Source organism: Platalea leucorodia, assembly GCF_965183815.1.
Source record: "Platalea leucorodia genome assembly, chromosome: 7".
Taxonomy (NCBI): Eukaryota; Metazoa; Chordata; class Aves; order Pelecaniformes; family Threskiornithidae; genus Platalea; species Platalea leucorodia.
Window position 1 is genome coordinate 62,320,834 of NC_138829.1, and position 19,861 is coordinate 62,340,694.

At 35.7% G+C, this 19,861-nt stretch overlaps 1 protein-coding gene across 5 annotated transcripts in view; it reads left to right on the plus strand.

Annotated features, from left to right (window-relative positions):
- The window catches only part of USP47 (ubiquitin specific peptidase 47), a 61,105-nt gene that overhangs the window by 16,705 nt on the left and 24,539 nt on the right, over nucleotides 1-19,861 (plus strand). For 2 of the 5 annotated variants that reach the window (XM_082318556.1, XM_082318555.1), the window contains 11 exons: nucleotides 2,593-2,796; nucleotides 3,775-3,891; nucleotides 5,042-5,180; nucleotides 6,841-6,937; nucleotides 7,472-7,617; nucleotides 8,475-8,554; nucleotides 9,419-9,568; nucleotides 15,737-15,832; nucleotides 15,923-16,075; nucleotides 17,492-17,659; nucleotides 19,554-19,685. In XM_082318556.1, the coding sequence (XP_082174682.1) occupies nucleotides 2,593-2,796; nucleotides 3,775-3,891; nucleotides 5,042-5,180; nucleotides 6,841-6,937; nucleotides 7,472-7,617; nucleotides 8,475-8,554; nucleotides 9,419-9,568; nucleotides 15,737-15,832; nucleotides 15,923-16,075; nucleotides 17,492-17,659; nucleotides 19,554-19,685 (1,482 nt within the window). The remainder of the gene's footprint in view (nucleotides 1-2,592; nucleotides 2,797-3,774; nucleotides 3,892-5,041; nucleotides 5,181-6,840; nucleotides 6,938-7,471; nucleotides 7,618-8,474; nucleotides 8,555-9,418; nucleotides 9,569-15,736; nucleotides 15,833-15,922; nucleotides 16,076-17,491; nucleotides 17,660-19,553; nucleotides 19,686-19,861) is intronic. The other 3 variants (XM_082318557.1, XM_082318553.1, XM_082318554.1) reach the window with 2 other exon arrangements.

Consider the following 19,861-nt stretch of genomic DNA (forward strand, 5'->3'; position numbering starts at 1 on the left):
AAATGATGGCTTAATACCCTTTGCTATACTAACCCTGAGTTAAACCAGTTTGGTCTGTCAGAATTACATCTGTGAACAAGGAAGAGAGGATTTGTCTGACATGTAACATCCAACAACCTAACCAGCAAATCTTCTGTAATCTTCTATAATTTGTTTGCTTAATGTTATTTCCACCCCTCAGATACTGTGTGTCTAATTATTTTCAGTAGCAACTCCAAGGTAAGTAACAACTGATTCACTACCAAAGGTAGTGGAGAAAGTGTGAGTAGAAGGAGTTGAATTTATAGGTATCTTCTGCAGGGAGGAGGGGAGTTAAGGTGTTGGTTATGTAAAGGCAGTAGGACAACAAGGAATTGAGTCTCCAGTGGAGAAGTTCTATTCCTGACATGCTGATATACAGTAGCAGGTCAAGTTGTAGGGTCAGTGGGAATCATGAAATCTGGGTTAACTTACATTTTCCTAGATGAAGCTGTATGAATAGTAGCAAATGCCTCTTAACCTCTCTGCAGTATTCTAGAGAGGAGGGTGGGCTTCCACCCAGAGCAAGCCTCTACCACTGCTGGGGACTCTGGGTTATTAAGTGTAGGTTGATCTTATGAGTTTGTGGGGTTTTAGCTGCTGCTCATCTTCTGAAAAATCAAGAAAGTAGACCACTGAACTGGGCCACAAGCTTCATCTTCTCTTTTGTAACCATACAATGAAAGTGACAAATTGTGTGTTTGTTGTTTAGGAAAAAAAAAAAAAAAAAAAGAAAAATGAAGCTGTGCTGGGAAATTTAAAGGAAAGAACCCAGGAGAAGTAATCACTGGTGAAATTTAATTTTAGTCACCTCAAGTATCCTGTATGTCTCTGCAGGTGCTGTGGATGAAAGTGAGGATATATGTCAAAATTACTTTGACTTCTAAATTGTGTTTGCTTCTTCATGTGCAGTTAATGTTTCAGGAATAGTTTTGTCTGTCTTCTTGGAAAGTAGTTCATAAACCTAAAATTCTCCAGTAAAGATTAAATGTATGAAGATGAGGCGTTGCAGATTTGCTGGAAATGGTGCCTTGCATCTTTTTGAGCATGCAGTTAATGAAGATTTCCACACAGAATATTACATTTGATAAGCTTGGAGAAATTGGATTTTAAAGTCTTAATAAAAATCACAGTCTAAAGCAAACTAATGTAATACAGATGGGGGGGGGGGGGGGGGGGCGTCGCGTCGTCGTCGTAGGTTTTTTTGCCCTTCTCCGAGAACTTTTTTCTGATGATGATAGGAATAGACTGCAGTCAGCTAACATTTTATTTTATAGTTGCGTGAAGACTGTCAGCTGATCTTGAAATTTTGTAAAATGAAGGGATGCAACATCAGCTAAAATGTTTCTGCTCCTTTTAAAAAGGTTTGGTGATGTAAGAGCTCCCATAAGGGACTATACCACTTTGGTGGTGGTCACCTGTGTTGAGGCTGGTTGTATAGAAATACAAGGGATGCTGAAGTTTAGATCATCTTTGTAGTTCTTTGGTTTCTAGAAGATGCTTATGACATGGCTGACAGTTTTAGCATGAACACAGTTCTTGCTATTTATTCATGTTTTTATCCACTGAAAATTGTGACAGCACTGCATGTATCTTTTTGCCTTTTTAGACAACGTGCCCTTTAGCCATGGACTGAGATTTGGGTGCTCTGACGCACATTACTAATGCTTTCTGTGTGTTACAAGTTGAAAAGGCTGAGTCCTTGGGGACTAATTTTTCTGTTTACTGACCTGATGCTTTCTTGTGTGCCCTGTATTTAAATATTAGTTATTCCTGATTGTTCTACAACTTCGGACAATTGAGAGAATTAATTGATTGTGCTTAGATCTTTGACTTCCTGGGTTTTCAGTGTTGGGAAAATACCATTTTCTTGGCTTACCTGGGTCCATAAAATTTTATCACTATTACATTGCCATCCAAAGATTGTTACTTTTCTGATTTCAGATATCGTGAGGTTGCTGTTTAAAATCTCTTTACTTTGTCTAGTAGCCATTTGGCAATATTAATTTTCTTACTCTGTTCAGGCAGAAGAATTTCTCCTGTGATGCGTGCAGCAGTGGATTTAGTAGAAGAAAGTTGGTGGCTTGATTATGAAACTTTTTGTGAAATGGTCAGCTTCCGAGATTATTTGGAAGCTTGCAGATCTTCTGGGTTGCATTCCTAAAAATCACAAAAGGTGTACTTCTACCTCAGCAGGATTTATGATCATGTCAAAGCAAAATATGAGCTTGAAGTGGTGATTTGAAAGTCTGTTCCTGATTTGAAGCAGTCTTCTGTCTGCTTACTGGCTGAAATTCTGTGCAGAACTTCAGCAGTTTATCTCTCTACACAGTGATCCACCCATGCAAATTCCTTCTTGTTCTGTAAAAATTGAGCTTGTTTTTACATAGGTTTTCCAAAACTGGAAGGTTCTTAATTTTCTTATGCCTGCTTTCAAAAATAAAGTCCAGTTTTAGGATCCTTAGGTTGTAAAAATATACCACATTTTACTGGTGAAGCCTTGTTTTGATTTTTCAGTTAAACTCCAAAATGTTCTTAGCTTTACTTGTGAATTGTTGCCTGCTGTCATTTCAGGTGGAAAGTGCTGCTGAGGAGCCCAGGGTGCTGTGTATAATACAAGATACCACAAATTCCAAGACAGTAAATGAGCGTGTTACCTTGAACCTGCCAGCTTCCACACCACTTAAAAGGCTGTTTGAAGATGTGGCTTCAAAAGTGGGCTACGTGAATGGAACTTTTGATCTAGTATGGGGAAATGGAGATAATGTAACTGATACGGTATGGCAAAAGTGCTTTTTTTGCTTCCTCTCGATAGCAAACATTTATATCTTCATGTTGTAGAAAAATGCTGTCTGTCTTGCATAGTGCTCATTTAATTCCTGTAAAAATGTGTTCTCATTTAATTCCTGTAAAAATTTGTAGTAGGTGCACCAGAGCAGACTGACACCACTGTTTTGATTTGGCTGAGTTTTATTTTGTATTATATATACATTTTAGTCTCAAAATGTGCTCTTAATTGATATATGTATTTAATCATTAAACAAAAGGAACTAATATCATTAAGATTAAATGCTAGTTTTCATTATCAGTATATATTTTTTATAATAATACCCACGATAATTAATCTCCTCTGTTTCCTGTGGTCTTGTTTGAGAAATGTTTTTTTCTCAACAGAAGCATGCTGTGTAGTGACTTTCTATGTTTCTTATACCTATTTGAATTTATAACACAAAAAAATTATGATTAATATCACTTCTGTTCTTTATTGTAGATCAGTGTTGGTTTTAGTTAATACGATTTCTATAGATGCACCTAGAAAATGTCGTAAGATTTGTTGAGAAATAGATGTTAGTTTATTTCAGGTCGTGTTTATGCTTGCTGAACTTCATTGTTTTGTTTTGTTTTTTTTTTCTTTAAAAAAAAAAGTGTATGCAAACTATATAGGACACTAGATGGTTTGATGTTCTGCAAGAAACTTGTAGACCAGTGACTTGACTCCTGAATAGATTAACCAACTTCTAAGTATGAAACTGTACTGTAATACTTAATTTACACTGTTTCTTAAACTGTTCCCAAGTTCTTTCAGTATTAATGATGAGTATGTTTTGTTTATACTGGATAATTCTTTGTTTTCATTTCATCTTAGTGTATCAGAAGGTACTTTAAGCAACGTACTTGGATGGAATCTGTTAATTGTGTATAGATCTGTTTTTAAAAAAAAAGTGTTTTGTGTTTTGTTTTGTTTTTTTTTTTTAGCAGACTCCAATAGATCAGAACAGTGACAAAACTGTTCTTGATGCTGGTTTTGAGCCAGGGAAGAAGAACTTTCTGCATTTGACAGACAAAGATGGTGAGCAGCCTCATATAATGCCGGTAAGTTAAATCTTCGCTAAGCTACATAAGCTATAGTGTTGGGGGGACAGAGACGTATGTTCTGTGTATTGCTTTTGTGAGATCAGAAAATGAAATAAAATTGGGCTGTATATTTCATTCAATAAGCTTCTTCAGGAACGTTCTCAACAGACTTCTAGACTACTATTTCACACTTCTAGGTTTCTCCTGAGTAGGACCAATTCCATTAGTAATGATTTGCTGTCACTTTTATTCATGCTTGTCAAATACTTAGGTAATGGTTTGCTGTGAGTAATTTTCTAAGGTTATATAATTAATTAATCTTTGACATATTTAGAGATAAGTCTTAACAATACATGTTTAATCATATACCTAATCCTTTTCCTCTGGGTGTTTGAAAGCAATATTAGGGCACTCTGACAGAATTCTCAGAAACAGCAGTCCTGTATCAACAGCAGTTACCTACTTCCAAATTAACCTTTAAGAAAAAAAAAAAATTGTATATATGTAAAAGAAGAGTTGTCGGTGTTGCTAGAAGCAACTGTCTGCCCTAACAAAATACTTGAAATTTCCTATTTCTTAAATATGTGATGTAATGAAAGTTAAACACAGTTGCAGTTTATTTAAATCAGGTATTGGATAGACTAGTGATATGTTAAGAATTATTACTCGGCTCTCATGTCATGCTGGCCTACTTAGCCTTTGTTGTGGGCTTAATTTTCTGAACAGGGGAAAAGAGGCACCATGTTTAAATTATTATGCACAAGGTCAGAATTTGAGGGTGATTCTGAAAGAATAGTGAATTGTAATTTTTATATCTGGGAAAAAAAAAAAAAGAAAATCTCCTTCTCTGTTTCAGTGCAGAAAACTTGAGACATAGGAGATGCTAAATTGCAAGCTTGCTTATTGTATGCATTATGGTATTTTGTTTGATCATAGAGTATTCCAAAGTGCATTTGCTTCCACTAATGCACAGAACAATTTCTCAAGGGGTTGAGAATTTGGAGGCCAGCATTAAAATTACTCAAGTTGCAATTTTGTAAAATTTGTGTGATACGCTAACAAAATTGATTTCTTAGCCACCACCAAAGAAAGAAGTAAAACTTGTAGGTGCTTCAGTAAAAATTTGTTGTCTAATTTTTGCATAAAATCAATGTATTCGTGTTTTTAGGAGGAGTCGGGTACAACAGATGACAGCGCACAAGAGAGATTTATAGGCCCTCTTCCAAGAGAAGGCTCTGTTGGCTGTACCAATGACTATGTCAGTCAAAGCTACTCTTATTCTTCAGTCCTGAGCAAATCGGAGACAGGTATAGTGTTCTCTCTTGTAAAGGCAATGCTAATTTGTAATTATTTTAGCATATTTTCAAATAGCAGCACGTCAAGATTTTTGAAGTAAATTGCTATTTATTTTGAAAAAAACACATCACTGCTACATTTTCCATCATGTTTTCTACACTATTCTTGTATCACTTTGGGAACAGGAGAGCTGTATCCCATCCTTTTCTTACTTGCGACAGTGCAATTCAAACTGTCTGTCGGGGCCCTCCTTTTCAGTATTAATCTGCTACTGTGTCCCTAATTGAGTACTCAGGGTTGTATTACCAGAAAGTATTCACCTCAAGCTGTGTGTTCACTCACAGCTTAATGAGTACTTGATACTCTGTTATAGAGGGGCTGTTGCCAAATCTTGGCACTCGGCCTGTTTACTGAAGTCTTCCTCCTGTAGCCCCTGGTTGCAGTTTTCTCTGCATGATTCCCCAAGAGGTTCATCCTCTGCTGCCTAGCTCCCCACCAGCAAGCGGAGACTCCCTCTGGAAGGGAAGCGCAGCTCTGCCTCGCAGACAAGTGCCAGGGCAGATCCCGGGAGGCTGGCTGGGTGGCTTTGCTGCACAGGGGGCAGGAGGAGACAAGAAGTTATAGCTCAGTAATGAGACAAACTCCTGATACTAAATTTGTTGAGCGGACATGAAGAGGACATTCATATTACACTAATTCAAGATTTTCTGAGAGATAAGAAAGTTTATCTGCCACATACTGTTTTTTCATTTAATATAGTGATGAAAAGATGATCTGTATGGAGTAATAAATAAAATAGACATGTTCTAAATCAGTCTTCTCACAGAAAATGCCTGTGTTTTGCGTGGAGTAGCTGCCTTTTTATTAGTAGTAGAGAACTGAGTGGTGGGGGTTTTTTTTAATACTTACTAAGAGCTTCAGAGTATAAGTAGACATATTTAATTTCTTTATTACACTATGCTTCAGTATATACTGCTTATTTATCAACTGTTGTTAATATTGTATATTTTGGATAAAATCTTAAAATGACAGTAAGGTAAATATAGAGTAAATAATTCCCTTTTCAGCTAATAAAAATGACACTTAATTTTTAGTAGCTGTTTTAATTGGTTATTATGGGAGAAGGTTTTAGAAGATACATGTGCATGGACGTTTTAGAGATTTTTATTTATTTATTTATTTATAGTTCTGAGATGATAGTACAAACCAGTGCAGATACAAATTATATTTACATTATAACTAGGATATTTTTAGTTGACATCAGGCAATAAGTAAGCTAGTTCACAATTGTTTCTTAACAAATCATGGATTCTTTTGTAAAAATATCTAAATCAACTATTAAAATATTTACAGTTACCTATGTCCCCATTGGTGCAGTATTCAACATTAAATATTGGTAATTATTGTGAAACACAATTCATGATCACCAAGATAGCTTTGTGTCATTAAGGGAAATTATTCCTGTTGTGTAAACTATTACTCTACTGCTCTCAGAAGTGAGCAATTGAAATATGCCCTCAATTTTTATAGCGCAAATAACAATAAATGACAACAACTGGATGCAGTTCTTAAACATGATCACAGAATTGTTTTCTTGTCAAATGTTTTAACTCTTAAAGTGATTTCCCATCTTTTTGCGTTATTTCCATCTCATTCTTCTTGTATTTTTAGGTTATGTGGGTCTAGTAAATCAAGCGATGACTTGTTACTTGAACAGCCTTCTACAAACACTTTTCATGACTCCTGAATTTAGAAATGCTTTATATAAGTAAGTATATATAATCAAAACTTGTTCTTAAATTTGCCCTGGTATATATTGCTAGGAGACCCTTTCAAATTCCTCCTGTCAAAATGTCCACGTTCGGATACCGAAAAGCATACTGGAAGTCAAGCTAGGTAGACTATAATAAATTATATTTGCTTAAAAGCTTCAGATTTTTAGTAAAATACTAGATTATGTTATTGGTTGTAGCACATACAAGCTTTTTAAAGAATGTGCCCCATCTTGAAAACATCAAATTTGAAATGAAGTTTGGTACTAGATGCAGTTCATGTCTGTATTTGTGCAATGAATGGCTTCAAAATTATTTCATTCGTTTGTGTTAGGTTTCTATGTTTAAAGAATAGTATTGTCATTTACTGCAGAAATGGAAAGCAATTCCATTTGACTTTCCCAAGAAACAGAGCTTCAGTTAACCTCTGTAATCTGGCAGACTTCTTAAAAATGTAATAAACACGATATAAATGCCTTTTTGAGTAATGTTTTCAAAGCATTTTTAATTGTCAAATATCTTGTGAATAGATGGGAATTTGAAGAATCCGAAGAGGATCCTGTGACAAGTATCCCCTACCAGCTTCAAAGACTGTTTGTTTTACTGCAGACCAGCAAAAAAAGAGCAATTGAAACAACAGATGTTACGCGGAGTTTTGGATGGGATAGTAGTGAGGGTAATATGCAGCTATTAAGCTTGTGTGATTTGCTTCAGCAGCTGCCTGTTAGGAGCCTTAACTGCTGTCAATGGGGGGAAAAATGCCTGAATAATTAAAAATAATTATTAGAATCCACTTTGTTTCAATGGAAACAAAATAGCCTAAATGGATACTTCGTTGTGGTGTATATTTGATTTTTAAAGAAATGACGTCTGTGAGTTTTAGGCTATTAAAGTAAAAAGCATTCTATTTTTGTAATTAAGCTATCGTTACAGTTGTTAATTGTTTCTAAAGAAGTAGCCCTTTATGAGAAACTTGAATCTGTTTTGAATCACAAATGTCAAATGCACACGTTCCACTTAAATAGAAAATAATATGGATAGTTCCGTAATATCAAACACTATATTTGTCTTTTTGACACTTGTATGGTGTAATTTTGCCCCATAACCTGCTGATTTTTCCATGGAGCAATCACATGATGATAAGGAGTTGGATTTCAGTGTCCTTATGCTTACAAGGAAAAAAAAAAGATAGAGTTTAAGAGAATCAGCGCAAAGTGGGAAGTAAGTCAGAACCAGTTTATTTTATAACAGCGCATATTAGCGTTTCTGTATTATTTACATATTCTTGCTTATGTGCGCAATTGTTGTTTATGCACAAGCATTCTGAGCAAGCTGGCTGCTTATTTTTCTAACTTAACTTGAGAAGCAGCTGCTTGTGGAATTGAACACCGGCCCAATAGTGAATAATATAGTAAATAATAGGTACAGACTTTAAACAAATTGGTAGCTTTTTAGGAGGTATTCTCAGGCGGCAATTAGTATTAGGGCAAATAACATCTCATTTTAATTAAGATTAATTTAAATTTCTAACAGCATGGCAGCAACATGATGTACAGGAGCTTTGTAGAGTCATGTTTGATGCTTTGGAGCAGAAATGGAAGCAAACGGAACAGGTAATTTATTGTAGAGAAACTTTTTTCTGTTGTCAGTGGTGTAGTATTGTTGTGGGGTTTTTGTTGTTTCTTTTAAGGATGATTGTGAAAAATTTTAACCGAGTTTTAAATACAAGGTTGTTGAAAGTCTGCAATAGTTGCCAGTTTTCTTGTTTGATGCAATAGTTAAGCTACTATAATGTATGACTTTTGAGACTGTGTTGCCTATGTTTTCCTCCCTCAATTAAAAGTGTAATATTCTGAACTCTGGATACTTAGTCTTTATTTGAAGCACAGAAAGTGATTGTGTAACTCCTTCTGTGATAGCTTCCTCACTGTCAATGTTTATTAGGCTACGTTGCGGACTGTAGCAGCTCAAGCCCACTCTCCTAATGTAGGAGAAAGATAGGAATAAATTGATAACACGTGCCACATTCTGATAAGTGGCCAACTTGCTGTAGGCTAATTTTCAGATTTGTAGATTGGCAAATACTTCTTCTATCCTTCTGCACCTACCTCTGGAGACACGGGGAAGGACTGTGGTATCAGTTTGTTAACAATGTCTGCAAGATCAGGCTTGTTTTTAAAACATAAACTTCAATTTTGGTAGTTTTGTAGTCACTCTTTAAGATGTGACCATAAGGTATACTGTGAAGCGCTTATAATGTGGTTTGAGAAGCTCATTTGAGATGTGTTTTGTGCAGTGGCGGGGTAGGGGAAAACAAGAAATCAAGACATGGATGTCCTGCTGGGGAATGGTATTCTAAATGGGTAGCTATACAGTTAAGATTTAATTTAAAAAAGGCATTGTCCTATATAGCTAAAGAAAGGAAACATGTTCTGTTTCATTTGTTTAAATCTCTGTTGAATATCTGTTTGTTTCAGGCTGATCTGATAAATCAACTGTACCAAGGCAAACTGAAGGACTATGTAAGGTGTCTAGAATGTGGCTATGAAGGCTGGAGAATCGACACTTACCTGGATATTCCTTTGGTCATCCGGCCGTATGGCTCCAACCAGGCGTTTGCTAGCGTGGTGTGTACTATTATGCTGACTAATAGTGCATCCATACACACATAGAATACATAATGCGACAGTGGTATAATTTGTTACATGGTAAGTATCATCCTAGATACTCCATCTTGGGGTGTTCGTCTTTGTGCAGTGAACCAGCTAGCAAGTTCTAGAAGATTTTTTTTTTTGGCTTTTTGGTTTATTTTTTGTTTTGTTTTTTCTTTTGCCCTTCAATGAGTCCTACTGGTGCATGTATAAGGGGAGGGGAAATGCAACTTTATTGCCTTAGGGCTGCAGTAATCAATTATTTTCTTCCTGATAAAATCTTCAGCATTTACCCAAGACATTTTTATGAGATCACTAAGTTTTATTTGGGTTGTTCTCTTTATTGACACATCTGCTAAATTTTCATAGCATTGTTTAAAACCTTAGTGAAACAACAGAACGTTGACTTAGAATTTTTAATTTAATTGCCGTGTTGTTGCTGTGCTTTTTAAAGTTCAATTCTCAAATACCATATGCTTTTAACAAGCGATTTAATGATAATAAAATATCATATCATACATCAGTGTTCTTGGTCACTTTTGCCCCAGCATTACTGATGTTGGCAAGCATATATATTGCTTAGTAAATCTGTGGAAGTTTTTTTGTTTTGTTTTTTCCACCTCCCGAAAAGATGTGATTACGAACTGTGAAATTCCACTGATGTGGCTTAAAATACCTGTACTATGGATGAAGCTGTGAGAAAGAATAGGAATAAATCAAACAAGTCTTTCAGTAAAGGTTGTTTTAAACAAACACTTGTTGTGTAATTGGCTTACCAAGATTATTTATTACATATAAAGTATTTTTCCTTTAGTATGCTGGCAGTATTTTTTTTAAGCACTGATAGTCTGTAATTCTTAACAGTAATTCTGTTAAGAATTCTTAGAATTAAACTACAGTGTAGGTTCAAAGTACTTCCTACTTTAAAACTTTAAATACCAATCTTGAGAAGTAGTAAAGATGAGGGACACTGATCTCACAAAAAGGATTCAAGTTACTAAAGTCCTTTGAATTCTTTTTAAGGTTGCATTAAAATTTTTTAGAACTATCCAGCTAATTGCAGCTGTATTTTGAGCTGCCATTCCATTGATACAGATTGTTGTTCTACAGATGGCTTCCCTTTTCACCTTTTAAAACTAATTTCTAGAAATACTCCCTAAAATGAAATTTTTTGTTGTAATTTTTATTCCATAATGAGATTTTTCTGATCTATTAAAGTAATGAAAATGATTCAGTTCATGTAGTTGTATTCCGCATTTAACAATGCATTGTGCTTGTGTCTCAAATGGAAATTTTTTTCTTTAGTAGAGAAGTCTATAGCAGAATGCTAAAAAAAAACCAAACCTGTGTATACTTCTAAAAACACAGAAAACTTGAACAATTAAGAATTTAAATATCAGATTACTTTTAGTAGTATTTGATACTTCTGTAAATCAGCATCTACTGGGTTTACTACATTGAGGAAAATAGTTTTAAGATTTTTTTATTACACAGAGTTACATGGTTGCAGTTTGTACTGATGCTTCAATTTTTGAGCTTTTTTAATTCGTATTCTGATTATATTCAGTTGATTCTCCTCCCTGCATTTGTATTATCTATAGCAGATGTAATTTCTAGTTTTGTAGTCTTCAACAGTGGGGAGATATGGAGGATACTTGCTTTTGGAGAAGGGAAAAATCGCCTGTTTCTAAATGGAATTCTCTGAAGGTAGTATCCTCCATTGATCCATAGATGATGGTGATTTAGTAGGTGTAGGTAAAAGGGTATGAGTGAGTGAGAGATCAAAAACTTCACACATGCGCTAATAGGGCTTATAGAAGGGAATGTAAAACTTTTTAGACCTTGCTAGTCAGCTCCTGAGGGAACTTGCAGCAGGCGACACAACCCAAGATAGGGGATCTAAGGAGGATACTACCTTCAAAGAACTCTAGTTAGAGGTAAGTGATTTTCCATTACTTTCTAATAAGAGAGAATGGATGTATGAGCTTTAAGTAAGGTTAATCTGTAGAATGCCACATAAAGCGTATTATCCCACTGTTCGACATTGTGTACTACCAAAAAAATGTAGACACATGAAATGTTGCATTTATCTATAAATATATATGTATTACTTCTTAAATACATGGGAACATTGAGGAACTGGGGAGGATAATGTTGTGCTTTCTCTATTTCCTAATGCAGAGTAATTCTGAAATTCTTCAGTATGTTTTTAAGGTTTGCATTTTGAATTTTTTTTCTGATTTCCCACTCCATCCCCCAAGTTCATGTAGTAAGACTACATAGCTACAAACTTACTAGGACATCCCTGGGGCACGGAGATCTTGTCAGTATGTATCCCAAGATAGTTTCTGAAAAAGTACTTACACTATCTGCATTGTTCAAGGGCATGGTTTAAAAAAACCTGAATCAGTCTTTTCTTGAGGTCAGTAGAAATATAGACATAAAAATATATAGCTTATTTCAGGGAGGCAAACAGGAGCAGCAATTCGCATACTGATTTTTGTAGGTACTAGTATGTTTTGTATAGATGCCTGAATTTAACAGCATTAGACATAAGCTAAAAAGATTTTCTTTGACTGCAAAACATAAACATTTTGCAAGATGAAGAACAGCTGAGAGAATAGTGGATGCAATGGGGAACTAGCTGGCATGCTGAAATTATGTTACTAGAAGACAGTGGAAATTGCTTTGTAATGCCAGAAGACTAGTAATAATACAAGGATTCTGGAGATGTAGCAAGTACAGTTCTGTTTCATTAAGTGTTGGTAGTTTTCACCATCTCTTGTATGTTAGCTTTTCTTTTGAGGGTGTAAGTATGCATACAAGTAGACCTTTTTTTTGGGCAGAAATTAATTTGGACTTCTGCATGAACTTTGTGGTGTCATTGCCAAACTAAAACTGTTGAAGGCAGTTAGAATACGGATGATGTGATATTTACTTTTTTTAAGCTAGATCGGTAACAGCAAGGTCTGGTATTTTCAGTTGAGCATATTCTTTGGACACAGTAAAACTGGATGAGCTCTGAAAATCTGAGATGGCAATTAGTTACTAGTTTTTTTCCACGAACAGTTTTGCCTAATTGCTATTTATTGTATAACTTTTCATAAAGGTTACTGCTCCTGTTCACAGATTTTATACAAATGCTTGCAGTAAGATACCTGTCAAACTACTTACTATATCATAATGCATTTTTGTGGAGAAGAGTGTGTCCTAAGTGCCTATCTTCAGCCAGGCAATAATTAGTTTGAACTGTTTGTTATGGCATTTTAGTATGCTAAGTGTTAAAATCTCATAATCAGAATATTAAAAAATGGATATACTCAGAACTTAGCTGGACAAGGCCCTGAGCAGTGTGCTTTTAAGTTGGACCTGCTTTGAGCAGGGAGTTAGGATCAGATGATCTCCAGAAGTCTCTTTCAGCCTATATTGTTCTTTTGATTCTGTGAACTATAAAAAAAGTTTAAATAGCCTTTGTTATACTGATCTATTGCTTGATCTTTTATGGTATGTTTTGAAGTGTGTGTGTGTTGGGAACATTGGAAACGCTTAGTAGCTCTAAGACTGCATAGTAGTTACCTCTGAAGATAACTTCAAAGGCAACATTTACTCTAAAAGTAGAGTTGCACAAAAACAGGGGATGTCATGTGATAGGTTGTGCAGCGTAGAAGCTTTATCGCTGATTTTGCTGAGTAAACTGTCAGAGTAGAATATGGTGAACTGCATTAGAATGGGAATTGTATTAAGAAGCATCCTAATCAGCAGAACTAGCTTTCTGAAGATTAGATAGGAGAAAATTGGAGGAGACATAAATGAGCAAACCTGAGGAACAGTGATGTTCCTTATACAAGTATTGAAAAATACATGGATATTCAGATGGCTCAAAAATAATGGAATTCTCAACAGTTTTAATCAGGTTTTTCAAAGCACAGCTTGCTATGTGTGGTAAGCAGTGAAACTGCAGAAGTAATGTGATAACACTTCATTCAGGTTTTGGGGGTCTGAATGATCATTACTTTTTTCCATACATAAAAATTTATAGTATCTTTCCTTGTTAAATTGCACATCACATGAGTCTATGTAAGCATTACAGAATCATTTCTGTTCCATCATTCGTATATTCCCATTCATTCATATTCATGTTGATGCATGAATTGCAACTTTTTTCTTACACTCAAAATATGTTTTTATTGTTTTAACTGGCATTTGATTCATAAGATAGTTCTGTGGTCATTATGTGATGTCTTCTGTGTTTCATGTTTTCTGTGTTATTAGCTTAAATTTTGTTTTCATTTAAATAGTTCTGAATATTAATTCCTTAACTAGTTCACAGAATAGTCAAAATGCAGTAATTAGTTTCTTCCCCTTCTTTTAAGCAGGGTTGTAACTTGCTTAGACTTCTTTCTTACATTTTAGAATGAGATTCCTTACATTTCAGTGCATAATCTTACTAAACATTAGCTATTTGTTGCTTTTGAGTAAAAAGAACTCACCCTCTGTAGTGTTTAGGAAGTAAATATGTAGACAGTAGTTCAATTCAGACTCTAAAATGTTTTCACGTGTCTGGAGAGTCTCTTTGCCTAAGAGCTGTGATTTCAGGGCTGTTGAAAGGCTTTTCTGGTGGGATCCAAAAATGGTCAAGTGAGATGACTGCCTTCAATGTAGAGTCGTCTTACTGAGTTTGGCACATTTTTCATTTGTGAGTAGTTGTCACCTGGAATACAGTCCTTTTTAAAAAGAAGTCCTTTCTCATAGAACAGCAGCAGAGCTTTTGTAAAACATTTGTTTTATTATTGTTCTTGCTGCTTCCCTGAGTTCTCAGAAAGAAAGAAGGGAGAAGGGAAAAACTGGAGGCTTTTTCAAGAACTTGACATATCCTTGATTTCCTCCCAAAGTGTGACTTATAAAACAATATGATTTAGATAGTAATCTGAAGTTCTGTGCCAGCCACGTTACAATTGGTGAGTTTAGTCTGCCCAGTTAAGCCCCCTCTTACTTATTCAGACTTCAGGGAGCAGCTACACTCCTTCATAAGAGATTATAATATTTAAAGCATGGTTTCTGTTCATCTTTGCTTTAAACTGAACATCTAAATATGTAAGTGGTATTTATTTTCACCTCCATAGGTGAACAGAAAACTGGGTTCCACTTGGAGTTTGGAAACCCAAAGCCTATTGGCTTGCAAGGTGACTGGGTTAAAGGTTTTAACTTTTAAAATCTCTGGGTAAAATTCTTCACCGAACCCATCTCAATATTCTTAGTGAATTTTGTTTGAACAAGTTTGTTCTCAAGTGTATACAACTTATGTGCAGTATCATTGTTGCAAATTATGTTAGGGGGAGGACTAATGATCAGTTTGGTTGTATTTTGAATATTGTTTGCTGTAGAGAGGAGCAAAGTAGAAATCATTAAATTCCTGGATTTAAGCATTAGTGACAGAACTTTCAGGCAGCTGTCAGAGGACAAAATTCCAGTTATTGGTCAGTTGCCTTATAAGGTTTACGCTAGGAAGCTAGTTGTGTCTTTATAGGAGATGGCCATATCTGATTCTCACTCCTTTGGGAGTGAAGCTCGAGTACTCTCCCTCCATCCTTTCCGCACCTTTCACTTGAAAGTAGTATCTTCAAATGTAGTTTTCTAAGTCTCTTTGTAGAATGGGACTAGGGCTGTCTTCAGGCAGGGCACTGAGGAACTGCGGCTCCCCCCCCACCCCGTAATAATGCAGAAGAACCATCTCAAAATTCTGGGAGAACAGGGCCAAAGCAGGGTTAAAAAATGAGCTCGTTTTCACAGCAGTTGACTGAACAGACATGACTAAATGTGATGTGCAAGATAACAGGAGTAAATATCATTTTATATTGTATGTTTATTAAAACAAGACAGTTTGGATTCATCAAATACTGAATGAAATACAGTTAGCACTAATTGTGGTTTGACTGTTTAACCTTGGGCTGGATAGAAAGGTTGGTTTCTCGTCATATTTTCCCGACTTTGTGTCTGTATCAAAGTTTGTCAATCAAATTTTGGTTGTAGATTTAATCGAAGTAATTTGTATGTGTTTGCAATCTCATTGTAAATTCATCATTCTGATATATAGCTACATAGTAAACATTCTATAAAAATCAGGTAACATCTTTTTATTATTAGGAAGAAGCACTGCATGCTTTCATTCAGCCCGAGATTCTTGATGGCCCCAATCAGTATTTTTGTGAACGATGTAAGAAGAAATGTGATGCAAGGAAGGTAAAGACTGTCCAAATCATTTGCAAAAATTGCTTTTGATAAACACCAATCCTGACAATGTTAGCATAATCTTGTCTTGGCTTCATTTAGGGTCTGCGGTTCTTGCATTTTCCGTATCTGCTGACATTACAGCTGAAGAGATTTGACTTCGATTACACCACTATGCACAGAATTAAACTCAATGATCGTATGACTTTTCCTGAGGAGTTAGACATGAGTGTCTTCATTGATGTTGAAGATGAGGTAAAGTGTTTGGTGTCAGAGAAAAGTCTTTAACTTTCTTGAAGTTTCTCATTAAGAAAATTAAAATGTTAGTCTAATAAACCCATTTTAACAATGTTACTCATCTGCATAAAATGTTCTTTAGCCATGGCAATGTTTTTATTTGAAGTTTTTAAATCTGTCCATGTGGATTTTTGTTATATTGAAAAGGAAGCATGTTCTCTAATCACTACAGGGTTTCCATGCTTACATAAAGAAGCTGTTTCTGATTTCTTATATCTTTACATGAGTGATTTAAAAGCACAAGTCTCAGGGCTTCTACATATATTGCAAATCCAGAATGAAACTTATATCTTAAATTTGTGTCTGAAACTGTTTTGGTCACAAGAGGTGATGTAAAATTTTGAAACTCTGAACGCTGAGGTTGGTCCAGAAAACATTAATGGTTAATTCCCTCCCTCTGACTCACAATGTTGTGCATGCTGTAGAAATGAGATTTGTAAAATTTTGTTTTTCCTTTGGATCTTCTTCTGCCTTTTAACACATCTGGGTTTAGCCAAAATTCATGTTATGCACTTGCATTCACCAAAAAGCATTAATGTGCCTTCTGCATTAAAGACTAAATTTATTCCTCTAATTCCATTCCTGAAAACGTTATGTCACTTTGCTAGCCTGTAGTGGTGTAAGAGAAATACTGCATTGATACGCATATGGAGAGGCGCTTCTGACTCTATACAAATGTTTGGTGTATGAAGTATGCCATTTAAGCAATTTTAAACCTCTCGAAGTGTTACTGGGGGGGCTAAATGAGAATGAAGATTGATCTGGGAGAATAGAACTTGAGACAAAATTAACAACTGTCAGAAAATCTAAAGAATTATCCAGAGGAAAGAAGATAAGGTAAGAGATGGATATACTGACTTGTACTAAATGAACTGCATTCATAGTGGTGTTGACATCGTGCTTTTAAGCTAATAGAACACTAACCAGTCTTACTGTAATACCTTGACTCTGTCCAACGAGTTGAAATGGAAGAAAATCTTTGTGGATGAAAATATTTCCAGTCAAATCAGTTCTGATTAACAGGACCATGTTACAGTAGGATTTGTTATCTGATATTAGACTTCCAGGTATTTAATTGAATTAACTAGTAAGTGGAATAGGCTAGTAACAGATACAATCTTGTCAAGTATGAAACCAGATAATTACCATTCAGTTGCACACAAGACCAGAAAATACTGATCTAAGGTGGAATGAAGATAGTTACTGACAGAAACAAGTCTGTTCTTGATGCTGAATTGCAGAGGTCTCTAGGTTTTTGAGGAGTTTCATTGTTCTGCAGATTGGAATTTTTTCATTTCACAAACGTATTGTTATTTCTTGTTCCGTGTAACTTCAAATGTTGTATAATATTGCTATGTATGTCTTATTTTTAAGAAGTCTCCTCAGACTGAGAGTTGCACAGATAGTGGAGCTGAAAATGAAGGCAGTTGTCACAGTGATCAGATGAGCAATGATTTTTCTAATGATGATGGAGTTGATGAAGGAATCTGCCTTGAAAGCAATAGTGCAGCAGAAAGAATTTCTAAAGCTGGCAGTGAAAAGGTATGTTTAAAAAAATGTTGTACTGGGTCTGATTGGGATGGAGTTAACTTTCTTCATAGCAGCCTGTATGGTGCTCTCTTTTGGATTTGTGTCTAAAACAGCGTTGATAGCATACCAGTGTGTTAACTCTTGCTGAACAGTGTTGCACAGCACCAAGGCTTTCTCTGTTTCTCATGAGCCCTCTAATGAGTAGGGCTAGGGGCAGCTAAGAGGCTGGGAGGGGAACATAGTTGGGATGGCTGACCTGAGTTGACCAGAGGGATATCCCATGCCATATTCCCTGCTGTGTAATGTCATGCTCAGCAGTAAAAACTGGGGGCTTTCCAAAGTAGCTGTTGCTCAGAGACTGGCTGGGCATTGATCTGCTGGTGGGAGGTGGTGAGTAATGCCTTTGCATCATTGCATCTTTTTTCTTTTCTTACTCCTTCCTTCACTTATTAAGCTGTCATTATCTCCAACCACAAGTTTTCTCACTTTTGCTCTTCCGATTCTCTCCATCATCCCACTCGAGGGGAGTAGTGAATGACTGACTAGGTGGGTGCTTAGTTGCTGGCTAGAGTCAACCCACCACAAATGTAAATGATAAAAATATAAATAATTCTGATATTGGGGGTGGGAGTGTGTGTTTTTGTTCACATTCAAAAAATTGACACTACAGCAAAAGGAAAGCATGTAACTGATTTGGAGGTCACTTGAGAGTAAAGATCTTCCCAGCTTGTCAGACTGAGAATTTCAAGATAACTTATTTTGGCAGCAGAACCTCAAATTGAAGACTGTTTTGTCTTGTAAGCAGTGTTTTTTCTTTGTGTTCACCTCGTCTATGGTCATATAGATGAGGCCATGGGTCTGAATGTTAAATATTCATTTAATCATCTTGAGTTAATATAAGGAATTGAGCAGCAATTCAGTCTAGGATAGCAGTCATCCTTCTGTGGGACATAAAGATTAGCAGAGATCTTCGAGAAACCTGATTGAGTTTTCTTGCCAATACAAAATTCACCAAAAATCTTGAGTTCTATAGTAATGTCTATAATGTGTACTACATGGGTCATTATTCAGTGAACTCATCTGAAACTTGGCCAATAGGTTTTATCAAGACTTGTTAGGAAGCTGTTTGGCTGTAACTGTTAATTTCATAAATATTTAAAGACTGATTTGCATTTTAATCTGCAGATCTGTCCCTGTTTACATTTACCTTAAACCATTTCAGAGGGTTGTGTGAGTCAATATTGCTTAGTTTTACCTTTTAATGTATACGCAACACTTGAAGGCATGTCCTTAGTACCCTTTATTTCCACCCTTCCATCTATGAAAAGAAGGGTTTATGACAGCAAACTCAGAGTGCTGTGAGAGAGATTAATGCAGAGCGCAGATAAGCGTGGAATGGTGTGTTGCTGGTTTGCAATATACATTAAGGGGCAAAAAGCAATCTTCAAGAACACAGAGAAGGGTGATGACAAATAAGCCTACAGGCAAGGTGGTCATTACATGGTTTCCTGTGTGGAGATACGTTTAATAGATATCTAGCATAAGAATTCACAAATGCAGACCTCGTACAGAAAAGAAGTAACAGTAATGCATTAAGCCAGTTCAAAAATGTTTCCATGGTGTGTTTTTTTTTCTTCTTAAGTTGTGGTCTTTCCTTTCTCTTTTCCCACCAGCGAAAGGGGAAATTCCTCTTCCGTTATTACATACTCTTGTATAATGTTTAGCATATCAGAGCTCTGATTTTGTTCAGTGTATATTGCAGTAATGCATTTCGGTTATACAGATCTGTTTTGTAATGTACAACTATTTATATATTTGGGTTCGTGTAATTGTTTTAAAACTTTTTAATATGATAATTTGATTACCTTTACTTAATATGTATCGCACCTTTCTCTTCTCTCCCCAGAGTTCTTTACTGTATGAGCTCTTCTCTGTTATGGTTCATTCTGGAAGTGCTGCTGGTGGCCATTATTATGCCTGTATAAAATCTTTTAGTGATGACCAGTGGTACAGCTTTAATGATCAGCATGTTAGCAAGGTAAAAATAGTATTTTTAGTTATCTTGTGTACTCATAGATGAACCAAGAAGTTTATATTTTGCATGTGATTTTTCACCTACATATAATGAAGCTGGTTTTATGTGCAGGTATTTCAAGCATTTACTTTGTTTCATCTTCTCATCATAATGTCCTGCCATATATGTATGTTTCGCTT